The sequence below is a fragment of the Rhincodon typus genome, chromosome 20, assembly GCF_021869965.1.
Source record: "Rhincodon typus isolate 14 chromosome 20, sRhiTyp1.1, whole genome shotgun sequence".
NCBI lineage: Eukaryota > Metazoa > Chordata > Chondrichthyes > Orectolobiformes > Rhincodontidae > Rhincodon > Rhincodon typus.
Window position 1 is genome coordinate 38,332,868 of NC_063351.1, and position 25,147 is coordinate 38,358,014.

At 41.7% G+C, this 25,147-nt stretch overlaps 2 protein-coding genes across 2 annotated transcripts in view; one reads left to right on the forward strand and one right to left on the reverse strand.

Moving 5' to 3' along the window:
• The window catches only part of sfxn4 (sideroflexin 4), a 27,516-nt gene extending 17,278 nt beyond the window's left edge, over window positions 1–10,238 (reverse strand). The window contains exons 1-4 of the mRNA XM_020520762.2: window positions 9,941–10,238; window positions 7,346–7,411; window positions 2,151–2,225; window positions 1,990–2,016 (exon numbers count right to left, since the gene is read on the reverse strand). Of these exons, the coding sequence (XP_020376351.1) occupies window positions 1,990–2,016; window positions 2,151–2,225; window positions 7,346–7,411; window positions 9,941–9,976 (204 nt within the window). The 5' untranslated portion in view covers window positions 9,977–10,238. The remainder of the gene's footprint in view (window positions 1–1,989; window positions 2,017–2,150; window positions 2,226–7,345; window positions 7,412–9,940) is intronic.
• Window positions 10,239–10,529: 291 nt separating this feature from the next.
• LOC109920707 (glycerol-3-phosphate acyltransferase 1, mitochondrial) overlaps window positions 10,530–25,147 on the forward strand; it is a 145,406-nt gene continuing 130,788 nt past the window's right edge. The window contains exons 1-2 of the mRNA XM_048609210.1: window positions 10,530–10,644; window positions 17,159–17,256. The gene's annotated coding sequence lies outside the window, so the exon portion shown is untranslated. The remainder of the gene's footprint in view (window positions 10,645–17,158; window positions 17,257–25,147) is intronic.

Genomic DNA, 25,147 nt, shown 5'->3' on the forward strand with positions numbered 1-25,147 from the left:
GCTGTTCCCGTTGTGGCCTCCTCTACATCGGGGAAACCAAGCGGAGTCTTGGCGACCGCTTTGCAGAACACCTACGCTCGGTTCGCACTAAACAACTGCACCTCCCAGTCGCGAACCATTTCAACTCCCCCTCCCATTCCTCAGACGACATGTCCATCCTGGGCCTCCTGCAGTGCCACAACGATGCTACCCGAAGGTTGCAGGAACAGCAACTCATATTCCGCTTGGGAACCCTGCAGCCCAATGGTATCAATGCGGACTTCACAAGCTTCAAAATCTCCCCTCCCCCTACCGCAACCCAAAACCAGCCCAGCTCGTCCCCACCTCCCTAACCTGTCCTTCCTCCCACCTATCCCCTCCTCCCACCTCAAGCCCCACCCTCATCTCCTATCTACTAACCTCATCCCGCCCCCTTGACTGACCTATCTCCTCCCTAACCTCCCCACCTACACTCACCTTTACTGGCTCCATTCCCGCCTCTTTGACCTGTCTGTCTCCTCTCCACCTATCTTCTCCTCGCCACCCCCTCTCTCCCTATTTATTTCAGAACCCCCTTCCCCTCCCCCATTTCTAAAGAAGGGTCTAGGCCCGAAACGTCAGCCTTCCTGCTCCTCTGATGCTGCTTGGCCTGCTGTGTTCATCCAGCTCTACACCTTGTTATCGAAGGTTTAAAAGCCGATCACTGAGCATTCATTGCCAAACTCCACGGTGCATGTATTGAGAAGCAATTACATTTGCTATATTTGCTCCAATGAAATGCAAATATAAAAGACATTTCCAAGATATATAAATTCACAAAGATTTTCACAGATGATCTAGTGTTGCAACCAGCCTCTTAGAAGGAATTGTGTTATCACAAAGGTTAACAGAATGTTAGCTTTCATCACAAGGAGACTGGAGTTCAAAGGGAAGCAAGTTGTTTGCACAGATACCTCATCTACAGTATCTCCCCCAAGTACAGAAGACTGAACAATGATGTAATCCAGGTATTTAAAACCTTAAAATGATTTGATTAAAAAAAAATTATTTCCCCTGGCTTGGCAATCAAGAATAAACAGACTGAATCTTAAAATTAAAGCAGAACTGTTTAGAAGCAAAATCAGGAAGTACTTCCTCCACCACAAAAAAGTAACAGAAATCTGAAACACACTATCTTTCCTAAAAATGTTTAAACATTATGGCAATTGGACTTTCCAAAATTGAGAAAGAGGCTTTTGTTAGGTAAGGGCATTAAGTTAGATGAAGCAAAGGCAGGCAAATTAAACAGGAGGTACAGATCAGCCACGACCTCAGTGAGTAGTGGAGCTGAATTATGTCGTTGAATAATCTACCCAAATTTCTCTTACTTCCTGTTTCTAAACCTCAAAAATTCACTCATTTATCACTCGACCATATTTTCACCCCTTTTTGTAAGTAGTTAGGTTTCAAAATAGACTATTAGTTCCCAGAAGGACAATCTTATTTGGGTGTAGGGGTCTCTCCTGCTGACTTAGGAGTCAGAGAGAGATCCAAGGTTGCTCTTTTTCAGGAAGGTCTGCTCTATCATGATTCAATGAGGCACTGACAAGGCCAGTAGCAGGCCTGTCTTAAGGATCAAAATCCCCGATGGTGGTATTCCCAGCTAGCGAGAGCCGCTGGTCAATCACAGATCAGCAGCTCCAGAAGGAGGCCCAACCGCCAAACCCACCCATGACACCAGGAGTCCCGTGATCACGGAGTAACTCAAATCACAGATAAATTATATGGGGTGGGGGTAGTGAAAAGGTTGCGGAGGGCAGAATATGTGGCATGGATAGCTCAGTTGAATTCTCCATCTTTTGCAATATCCAGTCCTTCAAGTGAGCACCTACTGCCTTTGATCTACCCTTTCTCCCACCCACCTTAACTGGCCACTTAAGGCCCTCAACTGGCAGTGGGGCAAGAAAATCTTAGTCACAGAATCATTGTGCCCTGTGAAAGCTCAACTACCTTATGATAAATTTTGCTCACCAGAGTAAGTTTCAATGCTTGTTTAATCTGAAAGAGAAAAAAAAAAGTAAAGATTTGCAAACCAAATGGAGTAGGTAAACACAAATCATCAAAAGTAAGTCATACAAGTAATTATGGAATGAAAACTTACAATTATGGATACATCTTACAGCCTCACTTACCTTTTCATTTTTCACTGTTTCTTTCAGATTTGGGAGGCTGCCCTGAAGTAGCATTTGTGCATTTTCTATTTCCTTCTGTTGAGGAATATACAAAAAGCATTTAAAACAAAAAGACAGCTCTGACACTGTGATTTGAACCAACCATCTACATCTATCCCTGACAACTTTCGCTCATTAAACTCCACAGCGTTTAAGTTAATGTGGTATTCTCAAATCACTTTCATTCACCTTAACTTTTAGAACTTTTTTCATTAGGTGATGTGTCCACTGGCAAGACATCAGGCCCAAAGGTCTGCTCCAGTAAGTAGTTGGACATGGATTCACATCATGAGAGTCCAAAGAGGAAAGGGGATGTGCTTTGTCACATACATCACTGCATGACGACCTGGGCAAAGGTGTGTATTTCATCAAAGGCAGGAATAAATAGGACCAGGAAATGCCCAGGGTTAGTATCACATCTCTGGTAGTATGAGAACAGTAAAGGCAGCAGTTTGACTGCTCCTCCCTACTGCATAAGAACGGTTAAGTAATCTACCAATTAGACTGGACAACTAGAGGGAAGAGAACTCTGTTCCTTTTCCATCTCTTCATCCCCTCCCCTACATGTCAATATGTAAATATAATGTAGACAGCAAGAATGAAAGACAGATCCCTTCCCTCCATTGAAGGTCACAGATAAAATTATCAGCAAGTTAACATGGCTTGGCCAGATATGTTTGGGCATTTTTGTTTGTAAATGGCATGATATTGTAGCATGAGGAACAGTTCTAAAAGCGTTAATGCTCAAATTAAATCAGCAACACCAATTCTACTGATGTAACAGTCTTGTGTGTCTGACAGAAGAAACGTTTAGAGGAAACAGATGTGTCTATACCAGCATGCCAAGATCTTCATTATTACACCTGATCAAATGTAGTTGTAGTTATTGTTTTCATGCAATAAAGCTTCTAGTTATTGAAGAACTGTGCCTCTTCTGTAGGAATATTCTATTTGCACTGGTAGATCTTCGACTACTGATCACTGGATAGGCCCAAGAAAAAACAAAAACCACTGGGAAGCAAACTACCATAACTTGGCAAACACCATCAGCAGTCATCAGTAATCTCAGATAACAATTCAGAAATTTTCTGAAGAAGGGTCTTGACCTGAAACGTCAGCTTTCCTGCTCCTCGGACTGCTGTGTTCATCCAGCTCTACACCTTGTTATCTGAGATTCTCCAGCCTCGGCAGTTCCTACTACATCAGTAATCTCATATGATTTTCAATGAATTTCTCAACAATATCAGGGCATACTGTTCTCTCTTAAGTCTGCAAGGTAGCAATCCTGGGGCGAACAACAATTCATAGGTCTAATCATCTTCAAGCTGCTTCATAAATGGCCTCCCATCCACAGTAACGGCAGAAGTGGGGATGTGTGAAATCATCAGTGAAAGATTCAGCACCATTCAAGCCTCCTTGGATATTGAAGCAAGTGTGTATTCAAAAGTAACAAGGCCTAGACAATATCTACATCTGGCCTGAAAAGTGGCAAGTAACATTTGCACCACATAAGTGCCAGGCAATGACCACCTCTAAGAACAGAAAATCTAACGATCATCCAAGCCATTCATAGGTCTAATCATCTTCAAGCTGCTTCATAAATGGACTTCCATCCGCAGTAAGGGCAGAAGTGGAGTAGTACCAGATGACTGGAGGGTGGCAAATGTTATTCCCTTGTTCAAGAAAGGGAATAGGGATAATCCTGGGAATTACAGACCAGTCAGAGTTACTTCTGCGGTGGGAAAATTCTTGGAGAGGATTCTGAGGGATAGTATTTATGATTATTTGGAAAAGCACAGTTTGGTTAGAAATAGTCAGCATGGCTTTGTGAGGGGTGGGTCATGCCTCACAAGCCTTACTGAATTCTTTGAGGATGTGACAAAACACATTGATGAAGGTACAGCAGTGATGTGGTATATATGGATTTTAGCAAGACATTTGATAAGGTTCCCTATGGTAGGCTCATTCAGAAAGTAAGGAGGCATGGGATTCAGGGAAATTTGGCTGTCTGGATACAGAACTGGCTGTCCAACAGAAGACAGAGGGTGGTAGTAGATGGTAAGTATTCAGCCTGGAGCTCAGTAACCAGTGGTGTTCCGCACGAATCTGTTCTGGGACCTCTGCTCTTTGTGAACTTTATAAATGACTTGGATGAGCAAGTGGAAGGGTGGGTTAGTAAGTTTGCCGATGACACGAAGGTTGGTGGAGTTGTGGATAGTGTGGATGGCTGTTGTAGGTTGCAACGGGACATCGACAGGATGCAGATCTGGGCAACAAAGTGGCAGATAGAATTCAACCTGGACAAGTGTGAAGTGATTCATTTTGGAAGGTCGAATTTAAATGCAGAATACAGGGTTAATGGCAGCATTCTTGGCAGTGTGGAGGAACAGAGGATCGGGGGGTCCACGTCCATAGATCTCGCAAAGTTGCCACCCAAGTTGACAGTGTTGTAAAGAAGGCGTATGGTGTGTTGGCTTTCATTGGCAGGGGAATTGAGTTTAAGAGCCACGAGGTTATGCTGCAGCTCTATAAAACCCTGGTTAGATCACACTTGGAATATTGTGTTCAGTTCTGGTCGCATCATTATAGGCAGGATGTGGAAGCTCGAGAGGGTGCAGAGGAAATTTACCAGGATGCTGCCTGGACTGGAAGGCAGGTCTTATGAGGATAGGTTGAGGGAGCTAGGGCTTTTCTCATCGGAGCAAAGAAGGATGGGAGATGACTTGGTAGAGGTATACAAGATGATGAGAGGCATAGATAGAGTGGATAGCCAGAGACTTTTTCCCAGGGCGGAAATGACTGTCACAAGGGGGCATAATTTTAAGGTGATTGGAGGAAGGTATAGGGGAGATATCAGAGATAGGTTCTTTACACAGAGAATGGTGGGTGCGTGGAATGCGCTGCCAGTGGTGGTAGTGGAGTCAGATACATTAGGGACATTTAAGCGACTCTTAGATAGACACATGGATGATAGTAAAATGCAGGGTATGAAGAGTAGTTTGATCTTAAGAGTAGGATAATAGGTCGGCAAAACATCATGGGCCGAAGGGCCTGTACTGTGCTGTACTGTCATATGTTCTATTCAATAGCATTGACATCACTGAATCCCCCACTATCAATATCATGGGGTTACCACTGACGAGAAACTGAACTAGCCACACAAATATTGCGGCTATGAATGCAAATCAGAGGCTAGGAATCCTGCACTAAGTAACTCACCTTCTGACATCCATATCTGTTCACCCATCCAGGGGGCACAAATCAGGAGTGTGAGGGAATACTCCCACCTTGCCTGGGATGGGTACAGCTCCAATAACTCAAGAAGCTTGACAGCATCCAGGACAAAGCAGCCCGCTTGACTGCATCACATCCACAGACATTTGGTCCCTCCTCCATCTATGATCAGTTGCAGCAGTGTGCACTATTTACAAGATGTACTGCAGAAATTCACCACAGCTTCTTAGACAGCACCCTCCAAAGACATGACCACTTCCATCTAGAAGGATGAAGGCAGCAGATACATGGGAATACCACCATCTGTTGGTTCCCCTCCAAGCCACTCACTATCCTGACATGGAAATAGATCACTGTTCCTTCAGCGTCACTGTGTCAAAATCTTGGAACTCGCCCTCGAATGGCATTGTGGGTGTATCTACACTAAATGGGTTGCACTGGTTTGAGAAGACTGTTCACCAGCATTTTCTCAAGGACAACTAGAAATGGTAAACAAATGCTGGCCCATCTAGCAATACCTATATCCCATGAATGAATAAAAATATTCAATGAACACAGCTAAGCCATCTCATACTTTACAAATAAAATTATGTTGCAGTTCATAGGAAATATGGTCGTTCCTTGCATTCCTTTGCGCTGGGTAAATGGAATGAGTGCTTATAAAGCAGTTGAATTGAAACATTCCCACATTGTAAACCGAACAATTTGGGGTTTTGGCCCTCAGGTGGGAATACTCAAAGTGTACCTAATGCTGATGCAAAAGTGAGTGATCTGTCAATATTTTTGAGTTGCTGCTCAACCTAAAGTATCCACAACTGAATACCTGCCTTGTATTTAGCTTACAGGTATCCACAAGTAAAGTTTGTTTTAAAATACCTTTCCATAGATTGAGTGAAATTATGCTGAAATAGTGATGACAGAATTGGTCTTTAATTAACACTAATTCAGTATTGTTTTTAAACTTGCATTGTCATGACTTCTATTCTGCTGTTAAGTTGGATGCAATTAATGATATTGATCAAAGTGAATCAGATGCTACATTATTTTCTATCAACACGAATGTATGTTATACAGCTTGTAATGTATTAAACTGACATAAAAAGATAGGCTGACATTTAACAAGTTTGAATCTTGGCAGCAGAAGGCACAACCATAAAAAGGTGGAGTGAATAAAATCAGGGATGTTCACAAGATTAGAAATGAAGCAGTAGAGATATTGCAGAGGGTTCTGAGACTGGAAAGAGTAAAAAGATAGAAAGCACAAGGCCCAACGTTGATTTGACAATTGGAAACGGAATTTTAACATTACTAAATATTAGAATCTGAGGCTAGAAATATTGCGGTGAGTAACTCTCTCCCCGAAGTCTATTTAACATCTACAAGGCACAAATCCGGAGTGTGTTGGGATATTCCCCACTTGCCTGAATGGGTGCAGCTTCAAAAACACTCAAACAGGTGGACACCATCCAGGACAAAGGAGCCTGCTTAATTTGCACCACATCCACAAACGTCCACTGTCTCTATCACCAATGCTCAGTAGCCGCAGTGTTTACTATCTACAGAATGTACTGTAGAAATTCACTCAAGATCCTTATAGAGCACCCATGACCACTTCCAATTGGAAGGACACACACCATCCGGACTTGGAAATATATTGCCATTCCTTCACTGTCGCTGGGTCAAAATCCTGGAATTCCCTCCCAAATGGCATTGTGGGTCAACCTACATCACATGAAGTGCAGCAGTTCAAGATGGCAGTTCACCACCACCTTCTCAAAGGCTACCAGGGATGGGCAATAAATGATGACCAGCCAGTGATGCCCACGTCATCAGTGAATAAAAAGAAAAATTCAAACCCCTACAGTAAAAAAATACACATAATTAGTCACAACTACTTGTTTTTTAAATAAAACTCTGCTTACATTTGACGCTAATAATGTTGTTGGATCCAGGATATCCAGCCATTGAAGCAACCTATGAAAGAAGGGCTGTACAACACAACAAATTAAATTTAATAAATACATGAGCAAAACTAAACATATAAAACAATGACTGTAACCTACTGTCAGGTTAAACATAGACAAGGAAAACTGCTATTGATGACCAAATAACAGTCCCCACTGTTCTTTCAGTGTTATTGGGCCAAAATCCTGCAATGCCCTTCCTAACAGCATTTTGGACCACCGACACTAAATGAACTGTAGCAGTTCAAGAAGACGGCTCACCATCACATTCTCAAGGGCAACTAGTGATGGGCAACGAATGCTGACCCAGCCAATGAAACCCACATCCCATGAGATAAAATTTAAAACATTTAAAATTTATGAACTAAAAACATTTTTCCCCATGGAAGAATATTTTTGAGCACTGTGCTAAGCTAGTTTGTTGTCAACAATTGTCAGGAACACAGTCTTTCCACAATGATTAAAAGTTTATCCTTTTTTTTAAGCAACTCAGAAGTTAGTAAAGTTTTGTTACGTAGAAAGTTGTGAGTAATTAAGGCAGCATTCAACCAAATATCATACTGACCATGATCATAGTTTCCAGAAGCCCAGTCTTTGAAAAAACGGGGTTTAAAAATAACATTGAACAACGTGGATTGTTTTAAAGACATGATGCACTGTGTTTTGATGTTGGAATATCTGACCAAAGTCAAATGTTGTCCTCATGGTGCAAGCACACTTCGGCAGGGCATGCAATGGTTAGGATAATGATTTTGGTTGCACAGGCCAGTGATCTGGTAAGGAAAGAACAACTGCTGTTCCACTGGTCTGAGTATTCTGTTGCACAAAGACAACTTCATCCTCAGCAAATAAAAAGGTGGTGGTGGACCATTGCCTCTTTGTAGCAAACATATGTTGTAAAACTGGGCATCTCTGGTTATTAAATGTGGATGCCCTGGTTTGAAACAGCAAGCGGCTGAAGCATATTAGGCCAGACCAAGTAAAGACAGCAGATTTTCTTCCTTAAATTATATTTGTGAACCAGATGGGTGTTCAAGACAAGCGATGATAGTCATGAAACTATCACTGAGACTAGCTTTCAATTCCAGATACATTAATTGAATCTAAACTCTATTATCTGCCATGACAAGATTTGAATACATGTCCCAGAGCATTAGCCTGGTCCTCCAGATTACTGGTCCAGTGCTGACTACAGGAAGACCAGAGGGTTGGGCAGGAGAACATGGAAGCTGAATGTGAAATGGTTGTCCCCAGAAAATGCTGAGGAACTCAAAAATGGATGACATTTTGGAGAACTATTAAACTGTTCCGCGATTCCTCAGCAAAGAAGACAGTGGTTCAGTTGTAGTTTCACTGGATATAATCCAAAGACCCAATCTATTGTTTTGGGGATAGGGGATTCGAATCCCAACGTGTCAGATTTCAAAGTTGTCAAATAGGCACCCACTTCCTGTCAGATCCTTCTTGCACGCAGGCAGTCTCAGCAGCCATGCATACACAACTGTGGCAATGACAGTGAGGAAAAAAAAAAATCACCCATTCCACCCAGAATGGGCATTTGCCAAGTGGGTTAGAAGAAACATGCAATGGTTTTTAACAAAGCTCACCCTGAGCACTTCTGCAACACAGGACTCTGTGCTCAATGGATTGTTTACAGGGGGAGACACCAAGACATCAACTGCTCATGGAAAGCTATCGGTAAAAGATAACCTTTGGCCCATCAGAAACATACTGGTCTTCCACTGCAATGAAGATATTTCATGCCTTTATTTTCTTCAGCAATGTGGCCTCACTTTTAATTCAAGTGTGAAATCATGATCTGCAGTAGTGGTTTAATCTTGTAGATTGATGCTTTCCAAGGTCTTGGATTACATGCTGAAGGACACCCTGAAGTTTGGTGCAATGACTGCAAAGGCTCAATGTGAATGAGGCCACGCTGTAGGACTGGCTCACCACAGCAAAATGACTGGCTGAAAGCCAGTGTTTAAAAAAAAACTGTGGGTACTGTTATGAGAAAATATAAACAAATCAATACTATGCTATGCAATTTCTGAGTTGCACTAAAATAATAAAAACAAAATACTGTGGATGTTAGAAATCTGAAACAAATGCAGAAAATGCTGGGGAAACTCAGGAGGTCTAACAACATCTCTGGAGAGAGAAAGTAAACATTCTGAAGAATCATATCAGACTTGAAGTGTTAATTCCATTTCTCTCTCCACAGATTCTGCCAGACCTGAATTGTGCTGAAATGAATCCTTACGAAACTTACAAATAAAATGCATGCAAAGCCAAACCAGATTCTTCAGAGTGCAAGATAAGAGAGCGGGTACAGTAGCTCAGGCTTAGAAGAGTGAACGCTGTGACTGTTGGGCTGCTATAGTGCTGGGTCAAGAGAGGGGTGAGTAAGATTTGTTAATGAGGAAGGTGATTTTGAATTCTTTGAAGGAAAAAGTGTCTGCTGAATGGGACAGTTGGTGCAGCTATTTAGGGACTGGTATTTCGTACAAACATTTAGCACCTTAAAATATTTGTCGGAGTGATGGCTAATACCTGCTCCCTTCTCCACTGGCTCCAATCGATCTCCATTGGATCCTCTGATATCCCTCTTCCCCAGAGTCAGGCTGCAGCCCAGAGCCTTCCCACAACCGCCATCTTGAACTGAAAGCGAGGCCACATCGCCGAAGGAACTAAAGACATGAAAATTCAATCGCAATTGGGATCATATTGACAGGGCAGAGTGCTGTTAACCTCGACATCCTTATGGAATTCCAAAATACCATGAGAAATGAATAAATTCCAAACTCGTCAAATGGAATATTTATTAGAGCCAGGCGTAGCGACCCCGCGCGGCCGGGAGGAGGGTGCGCAGCGACATCGCGCGGCCGGGAGGAGAGGGCGCAGCGACCCCGCGCGGCCTGGAGGAGAGGGCGCAGCGACCCCGTGCGGCCGGGAGAAGTGGATGCAGTACCGCGCGCGGCCGGGAGGAGAGGGCGCAACGACCCCGCGCGGCCGGGAGGAGCGGGCGCAGCGACCCCGCGCGGTCGGGAGAAGTGGATGCAGTACTCCGCGCGGCCGGGAGGAGAGGGCGCAGCGACCCCGCGCGGCCGGGAGGAGAGGGCGCAGGAGTCGGAGGTGGGTAGATCGGTTGCCTCCATGCAGGTTCCGAGGGCGGGCAGGCGGACAGCGTGTGTAAATGAAGTGTCGGCCGGTGCGCTTCCGGAGTCGGGGCGGTGAGATCTTGGCCATGTCGTGAGGTACGCTGGGGCTTGGAAAGTGCGGCGACGGGCCGGAGGTCGGGGGGGGAGTGTTGGTGGGAAACCGGGACCCCAGGGTGCTGGCGGTGATCAGAGCCGCTGTCGGCCCTCATCACCCGCCGGCGTTTGCAGGGGCACGGAGACCCCTCCCCCAGAAAGGGAGGGAGTAAAACTGTCAGGAGGGAGCAGAGATTGAGGGGAACTGGAACATCAGGCAAATAGTGAGAGAAGGAGAGAGAGCGTCCATGGACATGGGGGCAAGCTTCACCAAATAGAACAGGACAAAGTGAGGAAACTCAGGAAAGGGGAGGCCAAGAGAAACAGGGGATTTCCAACAATTTAAAAAATCCCATGAAATCAGTACAATTATGAAGAGAGAATGAGAGGGGGGAAGAAAGCTCTTGGGATTTGAAGGAGGGAGGCAAAGGTGTGGATAACCTGACTCCCTGCCACTTCATCTGAGGGAAAACGGAAGGTCATTTGTTTAGAGAGAGAGAGAGGTCCACTGCCAGTTCAATAAAATTGGGGGTTGGGAGGTGGGGTTGATGTTTCTGACCAGTCAGAGTGACACTTCCGAACCCATTCAGAAAGTAAAGGGCTGTGTGTGCGCGCGCGCGACACAGTCTCTCAGGCATGGTTCAGAGACCGAGCACTTAATGTGTATCCGTGTGGAAAAATCAACCTTGTTGGCCTTGCTTACCCCCCCCCACCAAACTGAGGAATGTTAGGTTGAAGGAACTTGAAAAAAAGCAAGTTGAGTACTGAGTGACACACTCCAAACGGGTGTGGACAGGTTGAGCAAGTGAGCATAAACTTGTCAGGTGGAATATAATGTCAGAAAATGTGAGGTTAAGCAATTTGCAGAATGAATAGAGGAGCTGAACTTATTTAAATGAAGAAAGACTGCAGAAAACTGCAGCACAGAGCTATTTGAGAGTCCTCGTGCATGATTCACAAAACAAGCATCCAAGTTCAGCAGGGACTATGGAAGGCAAATGAAATGTTAGCCTTTATTTCAAAGGGAATAGAGGAGAAAATAGGAACATCTGATTAAAACATTACAAGGCACCAGCAAGACCACAGCTGGAATACCTTGAACAGTTAAAGTTACCTTCTATGATATTTGTGAATTGTTAACAAATTTTTTGTGGTGCCGCTCATGAAATCTCATAGAACATAGAACATTACAGCGCAGTACAGGCCCTTCGGCCCTCGATGTTGCGCCGACCTGTGAAACCAATCTGAAGCCCATCTAACCTAAACTATTCCATTATCATCCATATGTTTATCCAATGACCATTTAAATGCCCTTAAAGTAGGTGAGTCTACTATTTTTGCAGGCAGGGCATTCCACGCCCTTACTACTCTCTGAGTAAAGAACCTACCTCTGACATCTGTCCTATATCTATCACCCCTCAATTTAAAGCTATGTCCCCTTGTGCTAGCCATCACCATCCGAGGACAAAGGCTCCCACTGTCCACCCTATCTAATCCTCTGATCATCTTGTATGTATCTATCAAGTCACCTCTTAACCTTCTTCTCTCTAACGAAAACAGCCTCAAGACTCTCAGCCTTTCCTCATAAGACCTTTGCTTTGTGATTTTCAGGCCATCTGTGTGCTCAAATGTTATGTTACAACTGCGACAGTACAGCCTTTGGGAAAGCAGGGCATCACGGATAACAAATTCTAGATTTCCATATTCAACTACTCATGTGCTGACCCGCAAATTGCTGTCAGTTTTAAACTCAATAATGGCAGGTGCTCAAATTATCACCAATAACACAGCAGCATAATGCATCAATAGCTGTAAAGCATTGAGTGCCATCCGGATTTGGAATTATATCCTTATTCCTTCACTGTTACTGGGTCAAAATCCAAGAACCCCCTCCCTAACATCACATGAGTGTACACTACATGAAGTGCTGGACTATCTTGACAGACCATCATGACTTTGAAAGGTTTTGCTGATTCTTCATTTTTGCTGGGTTAAAATCCTATCAGTTTCACCATAGCAGTGTTGAGAGCATTCATGTACCACACAGACTTCAACGGATCAAGCTGATGGCTCGCTACTTCATTCTTAAGTGTAATTGTGGATTGCTAATACATGTGCTCTGGCTAGATGATGGCCAAATGCCATGAAACATGTTTTAAACTTTACAGAAATGTTTTCAAAAACAAACTCTTTGATTTTGTTTTTGACTCTGTCAGTTTTATCTCAAAGAGAATATGTGCAATGTATTATTTACATCATTAGAAAAGCATAATACTGCAGATGCTGAGAACTTGAAATAAGAACCAAAATTGCTAGAAATGCTCAGGCTAGGCAGCATCTCTATTCAGTGTCTTCAACCACAATCTGTGAACTTATAGCCCAATTTAACCCTGCTGCTGACTATTAACATCAGTTTAAGGTACCTACCCTCCTTCCATAAGGAGTTATGGAGAATGTGCCAGGAACAGTGTCAAGCATACCTTTAAAAAAAACATGATGTGGAGGTGCAGCTGTTGGACTGGGGTGGACAAATCAGAAATCACACATCAACAGGTTATAGTCCAACAGGTTTATTTGAAATCACAAGCTTTCAGAGCATAGCCCCTTCATTAGGTAAAGTGAGAGAGAAGCACACAAACACAGAATTTATAAGCAGGGAGGTCAAGGGCCTCATTTAATCAGATTATAGGTCATCGCTTGTTACTTAGCTGTTGACACTTTACTCACAACGTCTGACACTTTTGATCACCTGCATAGACTTACTATTAAACACTCCACTCACACCATTTGTATGATCTTTTGATCTCTCTGCCTAGAAATTCTGTGTTTGTGTGCTTCTCTCTCACCACCTGATGAAGGGGCTTCGCTCCGAAAGCTTGTGATTTCAAATAAACCTGTTGGACTATAACCTGGTGTTATGTGGCTTCTGACTTTTTTAAAAAAAAAACCTGATGTGCTGGAGCTACAACACGGTAGATGACGCTTGCAGTAGACCAAGCAAGGCGATCCTAAAAACAATGGGTCAGATCAGTGGTCTGTGGTGCTGCCATGTCCTTCACTTGAGTGATGCTGGAGAATTAAACAATTAACTGGAAGCGGAGCCTCACAAATATCCCTGTCCTCAATTGTGGGAATGCTCAGTTCACCAGTGCAAAACACAAGTTTGAAGCCATATTCAGCCAGATATATTGCTTGAGTGCATAAAAACGGAAAGAACTGCAGATGCTGTAAATCAGGAACAAAAATAAAGTTGTTGGAAAAGCTCAGCAGGTCTGGCAGCACCTGTAAAGAAAAAAATCAGAGTTAACATTTCGGATCCGGTGACCCTTCCTGAGTTCTGAGGAAGGGTCACCGGACCCGAAACTTTAACTCTGATCTTTTTCTTCACAGATGCTGCCAGACCTGCTGAGCTTTTCCAACAACTTTGTTTTTGTTGCTTGAGTGCATGATGTATTTCAGCCTCCTGAGATCCCCAGCAACACACATGCCGATTTTATACGATGTATTTGATGTTAAGAAATGGCTGAAGGCACTGGGTGCAGCAAAATCTATACTGCAGTAGGCTGGCTGTAAAACTGAAGATTTGTCTCCCTGAACTATCTGCATCCATAGCCTGGCTGTTCCAGTAGAGCTATGACATGACATCTACCTGATAATATTTGGTGACTTTAGTAAGGGAACAAATCCAATTCAGCTAATTACTGCCTTCCCATTCTGCTGTGAGTTATCAGCAAAGTGATGTAAGATGTCGTCAACAGTGCAATGAAGTGACAAGTTTTACTCAGCAAAACTTGCGAATAGATGCTCGGTTTAGGTTCCACCAGTCTACTCGGCCATTGATTTCATTACAGCTTTTGTCCAAAATATGACCTAAGGTGCTGAATTCTAGAAGTGAGAGTCATATCCCATGTTGCCAAGGCAACATTTGACCTAATGTGCCATAAAGAAGCCCAAGCAAAACAGGACTGCGTGGAAATCGGGATATATGTCTCCAATGGTTGGAGTCATGCCTAGCACCAAGGAATATGGTCATGGTTATTGGAGGTCGATCATCTCAACATCATTGCAAGGGACCGTCAGCATAGTGCTCTAGACCCAATGATGTTCAGCTGTTTCATCATTGGTTTTCCCTCCACCATAAGATCAGGCGTTTAGCTATTTGCTGGTGATTTCCCAGCTTTTATTTGAGACACCACAGAATCTGAAGCAGTTCATAGTCAGGTTCATTAAGACTCAGACAGCATTCAGCTTGGGCTGACAAATGGCAAGTAACATTCACGTCATGCAAGTGTCAGGCAATGACCATTTCTATAAGAGCCACTAATCCTGATTCCTTCAACGCTGCTACCATGACTGAATTGTCCACCACCAACATCCTAGGAGTTAGCATTGTTCAGAAACTTGACTGGACTGCCATATAATTACTGTGGCTACAAGAGCAAACTCGAGGCTAGGAAATCCGTGGCCAGTGATCACCACCTGATTCCCCAAAGCCTGATCCCCATCTTCAACGTGCAAGTCAGGAATGTGGTAGAATATTCTCCACTTGCACAGATGACTGCTGGTCCAACTACATTGATGAAATTTGACGCCATCTATACTTCCCGCTGCCTAGGGAAAGCAACGGCATAATCAAAGATCACCTGGTCATACTCTCTTCCACCCTCTTCGGTTGGGCAGAAGATATAACAGTTTGAAGACATGTACGAACACATTCAGGAACAGTTTCTTACCCACCGTTATCAGACTTTTGAACAGACCTCTCAAATGTTAAATCTGATCTCTGTCTCTCTCTCGCTGCACCTTTTCTGCTACAGTAACACTGTATTCTGCACTCTGTTCTGCTGCCTTGTTATATTGTACAATTTGCCTGTATAGCATGCAAAACAACATTTTTCACTGTATCTTGGTACATGTGATGACAATACATCAAACTCAAGCTCTAACTGTCTGGAAAGTGGCGCTCCATCCACCACCTTTAGCATTCACTCCCTTCACCATCTACATGGTGACAGCAGTGTGTAATTATACCAATTCACCAAGGTTCCTTTGACAGCATCTTTGTATAAATTAATTCATGGCACATTTATTGGCTATCCCTAATTGCCCAGAGGGCACCTAAGAGGCAGCTACATTGCTATGGGTCAGGAGTCACACATAGGTCAGAGTAGATAAAGATAGCAGATCCTAAAGGACATTGGTGAACCAAATGAGTTTTTCCAACAAGTGACAACAATTCAATGGTCACCATTAGCCTCTTAATACCACCATCTGCCGTGGCAGGATTCAGACCTTGGTCCCGAGAACATTACCTGGGACTCTGGATTAATAGTCCAATTATGATACCATTAGGCCATTGCTCCACAGACCTTATAAAGCCATGATCTTTACCAGGTAGGACGCTGGCAACTGGTACATTGAAACACCGCCATCTGGAAGTTCTCCTTCAAGCCACAGACCATACTGACATGGGAACTATATCCCTGTTCTTTCACTATGGCTGAGTCAAAATCCTGGAACTCTCAAACAACAGTGTGAGTATTCCCACCCCCTAAAGACTGCAGCAGTTTAAGAACATAGTTCACCATCACTTTCTGAAAGATAATTAGAAATGAGCAAGAGATGCTGCTCTTGCTAGACCGACCACCTTCTACTGGAATTGGAAAATGTTGGAGTTGTAAAAGATTTTAAGCAACTTAAAAGTTCCAGGCTGGTGGGAGGATCAATGATAGGATGGAATGCAGGAGTGATTGCATGACAAAATGGATGTTGGTGTAAGCAAAAGGCATATAAAGGAGTAAAAGGTGAGTCTCAGTGAGTTGTGAGTAGTAATAAAACCAAAAACTGCTGTAAGGAAAAATGGGGACTGGGATTATTTGTGTCAGTAGATCTGGCAGCATCTGAGGAGAGAGAAATGGAGTCAATGTTTGAATCGAATATGACTATTCAGTTCTGAAGAAGAGTCATATTTGTCTTGAAGCATTAACTCTGATCTTCTCTTCATATATGTTACCAAATCTACTGAGTATTTCCAGCAATTTATTTTTATTTCAGATTTCCAGCAAATATAGTATTATTTATATTTATATCAAAGTTTATTTCTAAAATGACAGGCAAGGGTTTCCTGAAAGCTTCTCCATGGAGATACTATTCCTTTCTGTCATTTTTTTCTATGGAAAAGAAGTTGTCTTAACCCTGATAGGCAAAATCTACGTGTAAGCTTTTAACTGGCACTGAGAATGAAATTCATTCATCAGTCGACCTGCATCCTGTTTGCATTCCACATAGAAAGGACGGTTCTATCCAATTAAATGAGTATGTGTCTTTGCTGACGCGTATTTTTGTGACAGTGATCCTTTCACTTGGCTCAGATGGGTCATTGTGAAGGTTGGAAACCTGCTCCACTCCAAATGTGCTTGCTTGAAGTTTTAAAATACATTTATATATAAATAAGCAAAAGCTTTGTATTACTACGATGACCTTATGTTTGTTGTCACTGAATGCGGTTGTGTTCTAGTTTGACGAAGGTGTAATACAAGAAAGAAATCGAAAATGCTGCAAGTGTGAAATTTCCAGGACACTAGACACCAAGGAGGATTTGGAAGAAAAGTTTACGTAAGTGAGAAAAGCATTAATTGAAAGGCTAGGTTTGTAAAAGGCTTTTGAAGGTGGAGGAGGTTGTATGGGATTAAAAACAAAATCTAGAGGGTAAGAACATGCTGGTTAAAGACAGCCACTGAGTTGGATAGTGGCAATTCTGTATTTGAAATGTTGTGCTTCTTTATAAAGTTTAGATGTAAGACTTTCTAAGATAACTTCCTGAAATGTGCTTTCTTTTTCTGGCATGATTCAGTTCATGTCACAGAACATTTTGATTTAATTAACCTTGTAAGGTAAGACCACTTTAAGCCACAGTGAAACTCTGATGCTCTCTGACCCAATTCTTAGCATCACTAGAGTTGCTGTCGCAACTAACCTATTTATAACTGAAAGGTTAACTAAGAATATAAAAGGTAATATGAGAGTTAACAGAAGTTTGTAGTGAGTTTATATCAACAGATATTTTACTTATGAATGCATTAGCTTCCCATTGCAAATAATTTACTTACTCAGTTATTTCAAAAGCTTTTTTAGCCCCAAACAGTTTGATCTGGATCTCCTCCTCCAGTATACCACAGTGGCTGCTCTAATTATTTACGTAAAGTAAAAACTCAATATCTGGTTTGTAGTGTGTTCACACCAAGAGTTCATTGATGGTATGAAACCATTGCAACCGTATATTGACACTAAACCCATAGTCTGAATCTCTCTGAGTGCAGAACACAGGACTGAAATACTCCCAGAATGTCTTTGTGAGTTTACCTTATGAGGAACTGAACCTTGACACCAAGGTCCTACCAGTGTATTTTTTCCTTGCTGTTAGTTGATCTGTTACAAGACTGTGACTGTTGGCGGGAGCAGAGATGCTGCTTTACGCAACGGCAGGCCAGGTTCTTGGCTCCTGATTGTTTACTACTGCTGGGAAAGTGTGGCTGTCTTCTGAGTAGGTCAGCTGTGCTACCCCTGCAAGGTCACCCCATCATGCCCCACATGAGCAAAAAGTACTTGAGTGAAGTATCATGGAACACCTGTAGAACTGTGTCCCAGCAGCTAAGGGCTGCCTGCAGGAGAAAAGATGGGACTGAAGGTCATAAGAATAATGGTGGAATTATTGTGGATCCAACAATCCATAGAACTTTGTGTTTCCAACCTGTAGGTCAGGATTTGTGGAATTTGAATGGTTATGTTCAATCATTATATCAGATTGATAGTCTGGAGTTTTATCCCATCATTTTAGGTAATGGGGATATGTTTCTGAATTTCCTCATAAAACAGTCATTTGTAAATGTCACTTTTCTCAAGATTAGGTAATGTGAAGAGTATTATCGTGCATATTAAACACGTCGTAAGCCTGCTTCCTAATAGGATTACTTGTGCCTGCAATTGTGGAATAGCTAATGAAAGGAATGCCAAACTGCAATGCACTTCGTATTCCATTGACAGAGAGATTGTAAGTGGAGACCCAAGGACCCATGAAGCACAAAGATTGGCGAAGACCACAGCTGGTGGGGTACAAATGGGCACCAGGCAGTGCTTGGAGGTTCATTTTACACTTCGTTAGTTGGGAGATGGGCTTGATAGCTTGAACTTTGTTCTTGTTCTGATCTGAAGTCTTTACTATACAAAAAGAAGTTCCCTTGCTGAATTGAGAAATCAGATATTTGTGTTAGTTTCCCCAATAACTGTGTTTTTGTTTGTGGATGCTGGTAGGGATGGAGTTACAGCTTCACTGTAATTAGTTCTACGGTTGAACAGCCAACTGACACCCAGCATCTTGGTTAAGGAAGTGATTATTTGAGCTGCTCAGATTGGGGACATTCCAAGTTTCATCCCATTCTGTGTTTCGTCAAGAAAGATGTTTGCGGGAATGAGAGATTTTCAATCTTTCTAGGTGTTACTTATTCTCCGCTTTGAGATGAAACTACCAAAATTAAATCTATATGCCCATCAATGTGTGATTGCTATTAATTACTTTCTTAATAACTTTTCCCACTATGTCATGCTCCTTTTCTGTATCTTAAAGAGGGATGCCAGAAGAGTAAATGTTATGAAAATTCTACACTCATATGGTCAGTCACTTTTCTTTCCTGGTTCCTTGGTGAACCAGCTTTACAATGCGATTGGATTGTTTACAGGAGCAGGAAGGAGGGACTTCACATAGAATTTATGATTGTATTCTGCAATACTGTTTTAATTTACCTTTTACTCACCTTGAATCACTGAAAAGATGTAAAATTACCTCACTCTTCAAAGATAAAATGATTTCTGTGTAATTCACATTTTTTTAAAACAATGGCATTTATCATAGAATCCCTACTGTGTGGAAACAGGACCTTTCAGCCCAACAAGCCCACACGAACCCTCAGAGCATTCCACCCAGACCCATCCCCCTAGAACCCACCTAATCTACACATCCCAGAACACTATGAGCAACTTAGCATGGCCAATCCACCTAACCTGCACATCTTTTGGACTGTGGGAGGAAACCCACGCAGAAAAGGGGAGAATGTGCAAACACCACACAGACAGTCGCCCAAGGGTGGAATTGAACCTGGGTCCCTAGCGCTGTGAGGCAGCAGTGCTAACCACTGAGCCACCGTGCCACCCAAAAATGTTTCTTCACAACCAAGTGTCCAATGATGAAGAAGGGTGGCAGCTGACCTTCACTCAGTTGGTTATCCTTTATGCATGGAAATAGGCAGTGAGGTTGTTGAACTGCCACGGATGTCTCAGACAATCCTATACTTAACTCACATCCTTAAATGCTTATTAATTAGCAAGCATATTGGCATCAAGATGCCCCCATGGCCCTGTTTTTCTCCTCGCTTGCCTGAGTGCTGAAGACAGCAAAATTAAAACCGTGACTGTGATCCAAAAGCATCACTGCCCCATGTAACGCTGTATTAACTTGCTTTTATTCATACAGAACGTGAGAAGTTTGGAGGGAGAAATTTGAAGATGAGAACTTTAAATCTTTGAATGCAGGACAGTTACAATTTGGGCCTGGTGGAATTGAGAGAATACAGATACAGAGGGCCAGACATGACTATGTTGGAATAATCAAAACTGGAGGTGGGAAGCATACATGCGGCTGGTGGCATGGGGGCTGAGGCAGGCATTGTTGTAGATGTGGAAATTAGTGGTTTTGGTGATGAGAGGGATGTGGGAAAGGAAGCAAAGTTTAGAATTGAAATTATGCACTCCCAACTGAGTCATAGGGGTTGGATAAATGCTGAAACATGTCTTCATTATTTATGGATCTCAGCAGTGTGCATTGTTCCACCAAAAGCAGTGAGATCTTCTGGGAACAGGAAAACCAAAAATACATTCTGATACAGTTTCTAAACTAAGACATACTGAGACGTTGTCACCTTGCTCAGAGACAAGTTTGGTGATTTCTTGGGGGGAATAACTGTTTAAGAAGTTTGTTACATCTTTATCAGTCTTGAGGTGTCCACTTAGGATTTTAGGCCTGAGTGTATCTTTTACTAATAACCCTGCATTGTTTATCATGGTTTCCTGGATGCTGACATCAGTGCAGTAATCTACAAGTAAATTCCAATAGAATTAGTCCGTACCATTGTTTTAAACGGGAATTATACCCATGATGGTCCTGCTGTTCTCAGCATTGTTCCCTGAGAAAGGGGCAAAGTCTCTGTCTATGGCTGTGTGAAGTTGTCTTTTCAATGTACTGGCTGAGCAAGTGTGTCAATCCACTGGGCTAACGAGTTGTAACATGGGCACTTACACTTTTCCTTTGGCTATTCTGTAGTCTGAATCACAAGAGAGTAGTCCCGCAGCAGCTCTTGCACACAGATTACCAAGAGCATGTTTTTAGCTCTTGTTTTTGCTACAATAAAAGAATCTGGTTTCTTGGTTTGCAGCTCCCTCCAATGTTTGCATAGGCTAAAGTATAATGACGGTCGCATTGTCAACCTGGTCACATGTTGAGAATCTTCCACATCTCTTGCCCTGATGATTTGTCCTGAAAAAAGGTAGAAGGACAACCTTGTAGATGTTGCCATGGCTTATTGATCAATTTCCAAGAAATTTGTCACAGTTGGCAGGCAGGGTGTTGGGAGACAGTTGACAGCTTCCAAAGTATGCTGTAAATATTAGAATTTTGTAAACCATCATCTGTAAAGTGTAAAGATTCAAGCATTTTGTAAGTTGCTTTTTTTTTTACTAATTAATTGCTTGTGCCAAAGTCACTAATTGATATTTTATGATTCAACTTTCATCTTTGTTTAAAGCAATGAGAGGCAAACCAGCTTCACTTTGTCGTGTCTGGGATCAAGTGTTAAAACAAGGAGGGTGGCAAATGAAAGGGCAAAGGTTCAATTCAAGCTCTGTTTCAGCTTAATGTATGACCGAATTTGTTGCATTGTCATTTTCTGAGTTAAATTGTTTTTCTTACAGAACTTTCATAACAGGTGGAATACTTTCAAATAGATTTTATGATTCAATGATGTGTTATCAGATTTCATTGCCTTAACACAGAAACATGAAGCACTGGTTATATGTGTATTTATAAACTCCATACTTACCATAAAACAATTAGCAAAGCAATAGAATATTACACGAAAAAGCCAACAGTTTGTGGACAATATATTAGAAGAAATCATGTTTGAACAGCATAGTGCCCTATTTGAAACATATCCTGCGAATAGCGTCTCATTCTGCACAACAAAGATAAAAAAGAAACTTCAGACCAAGGACATGATGAGCAAGGAGACTGACCCTTTGGTTCAGGACTGAGTTATAAGGAGTGAAGAAGCTGAGACACTTTCACCCATGAAAGGACGGAATGCAGAGGAATTGAAGGTAATAGAGAAGTGCCGCTTCAAATTAAACCACTGATAGGAGAAAGGAGCACAGTTCGAATTAACAAAAAGACAAGGTTAAGATTAAAATGAGAAGGGCATTGGCAATTTATTATCTTATTCACCCCTTTGATTTTAAAGAAAACATTGCCTCGGTTTTTGTATCCATCTATGAGCTAATCTCTTACTGTCTCTGTAACCTTGTTTATTCTGACAAGTTTTTGAAATCTTTGTGCTCCTCTGATTGTAGTGTCTTTCCCATGTCTAATTCTCACTATTCCACTGTTGATGGCTGTGCCTTCAACTGCTTTTATCTTGAGTTTTGGAATTTCCTTTCTACGTCTCTTTCATTAAAATACTCCTCAAAACTTACCTTGCTGACTATGGCTGAGTGACAGAAAAGTTTTTTTGTCTTATTTCTCTGTTGCTGTTACTAGTTGGGTTGTTTTATTACAATAAATAAAGGTGCTTTCTAAATGTCATATGTTGGGTACTGGGGAAAAGCCCTGCAATCATTTCACAAAGATTTAGGTCTGTGATTTTTGGATGAACTGAGTTAAGTTGCATAGCCTTTCTAATCTCTCTGCTGTTTTCTACTATGACTTTCACTTGTCAGTGTTTTCCCATTTTTCCTTCTGATGCCAGTAGTCCACACTTTATTCCATTGCAAGTGGGATCTTCATCTGTGTCCCATCCATAGAGGTAAAGATTATTTTTTTAAAAAGTTTCCTATTTCAAAATTAACTTGCAAGCCCTAAGTTTCAGCTGTGCTGACATGGGAAAGGATGAAACCAAAACACTTTCACCATTATCTAAATTCATCACCTTTGTACATTGTTGAATATGGTTATGATTTCTTCAATTTTCCATTAAAAAATGCAATCTGTAGTTATTTCAATTTACATGTTATTCATTTGCTAATTCTATTTTGGGAGCCTTTAAACTAGTAAAGAGTGGGTGGGAGTTTCCTAATATTATGTGGTTATGTAAAATAGTCATGAATTGGAAGGCAGGAAGTTAGAATTTGTTGGTAAAAATGATAGTGGGGAAGAGCAGTGCATGGTCCCTTTAAGAGATTGTGCTTTGTCTGTGCTTGGAAGTTTACAAGTACTGTACAGAGAGCCCCAAAATTGAAACAAGTGTATCAAAAGGCCTTACTAGTTGGCAGGCAATACAAGTTTTATTTTGGTATCAGGACAACAAGTTTGAATTTAGCTAATTAATTTAAACCAAGCACTTAGATACAGAAAACCAATTGAATTTAAAACTGATGGCTTTGACAGCCTGAAACGAATCATATAGTAAGGAATTGATGTGTCATTAGGGGTTATATAAGACAAGGGTTTTTGAAAATTGGCGTGAGAGCCAACTGTCATCTGAGAGAGGGGCAAGTCCGCCATCTGAGAAATAGGCCCTGAGCTCTCACAAGAAATTGCTAAGCTCTCTAAGAAGGCAACATCTGTCCAAAAATGGTACCACAGCTTTTTAGCTCAAAGTTCTCACCGAAGAAATTACAGAGAAAAACATCCCTGACAGCAGAATCAGTGGAAGAAAGGTGTTTGTGGTATAATGGAGAAGGCAGAGTGTTCCAGAAGACACAGTCTGTGCAAATTTGGAGAGATTAAGTTTTAATTTATTGTTGTCTTTTAATTAGGTTTATATAAATGAGATTTGTGTTTATTTGAACAGCATTCCAGCAGAATTTAGGCCAATTAGGTAGTAGTTAGTAGTCTAGGGGAGAATTGTTCAGTTTGTTAGTACGGTCTGTATATTTGTTCATTGTTAGGGTGAAATGAATAAATTGTTACTTGTTACTTATAAATTGGAGATCAGGGACTTTCTTCCATCTAACCACTCTTTTAACAGATTACGAGGAGTGAGGCGAGCTTCTCAGGGTGTTTCGGATTTAATTATTAGAAAGGAACTTTTACTCCCGTCATAAAAGATTGGGGCTTGTGTTTTGGTTTAATTATCAGAGGGGTTCGAATTTCCCCTTCTTCATAATACTAAGTAGCAGTAAAAATAGAAAGACAGATGAGGATTGTTCTGAATTAGAAAAGGCAGACAAGAGCAAGTCAGAAAACAAGGTAGCTCTGAAGAATTGAAACTGGTCAAGGAGGATATCATTATCAGCCTTCTGAATGTTTCTTATTTATATATATGTTAGATTCTGTTGGGCTGCTAAGATGCAATTAAAGTACTTTGAGTAATATCTACTCTTTCAAAGTATATGTTCTCTTGATTGTTTTTTTTAACGTGCAAGATTATCATCTTTCCCTTCAAATAGCTAGATGATCTTTTCATTGAGGCAAAGCACAAATTAGACAAAATAGAAACCAGTGAAAGAACATTGTGTGTAGGGTTTCTTCTTTGTTTACAGTAATGCCACTGCACTTTTGTTGTACTGCACAGTAGGCTTTAGAATCACAGAATCCTACAGCAGAGAAGTCCATTCTGTCTATTGTGCTTGTATTTTGAAAGAGGCACTCAATTGCTTCCAGTGTCCTCTGCTTTTCCCATTGCACTGTGGAAGGTAGCTTTTCAAGTAAAATCCAATTCCATTTTGAACCTGCTATTGAGCCTGCTCCCACCACCCTCCTGCTAAGCCAGGTCATTCAGAAGTTGAAGTGACCCACTTTGTAAAATGTTTACATAGTATAATGACCTGCTTAGAAATCAGTCTAGTTCTACAAATTTCAAAGCAATCCAAAGAACTCTTGGTAACTGACTTTCAAATATTCACATCTTGGTGAGTTGAAGTAAAAGAAAATACAACAGATAAAGTCATTGTAGTGGTTTGCTCAATTTTACCCGAGCAAATACAAGTATGTTTGACTTTTAAAAACTGAGTTTTGGTGATAAGCCAGATAGTTATGCATTGGGTGACCTGAGTGGGAGAAAGAACCAATGGTAAAACAGTTACTAAGGACTGGTGTAACTCATTTAAAGATTTACCAGCAAAAGGTTATTGTAGTTTAACTTTTCATCCAGCTTTTCTCCTAAAGTTGAAGTACTGTACTTAAATTATGAGCCCGCTGCATCTTTTTAAAGTATAAACCCAATTGTCATTGGAACCCTAACTC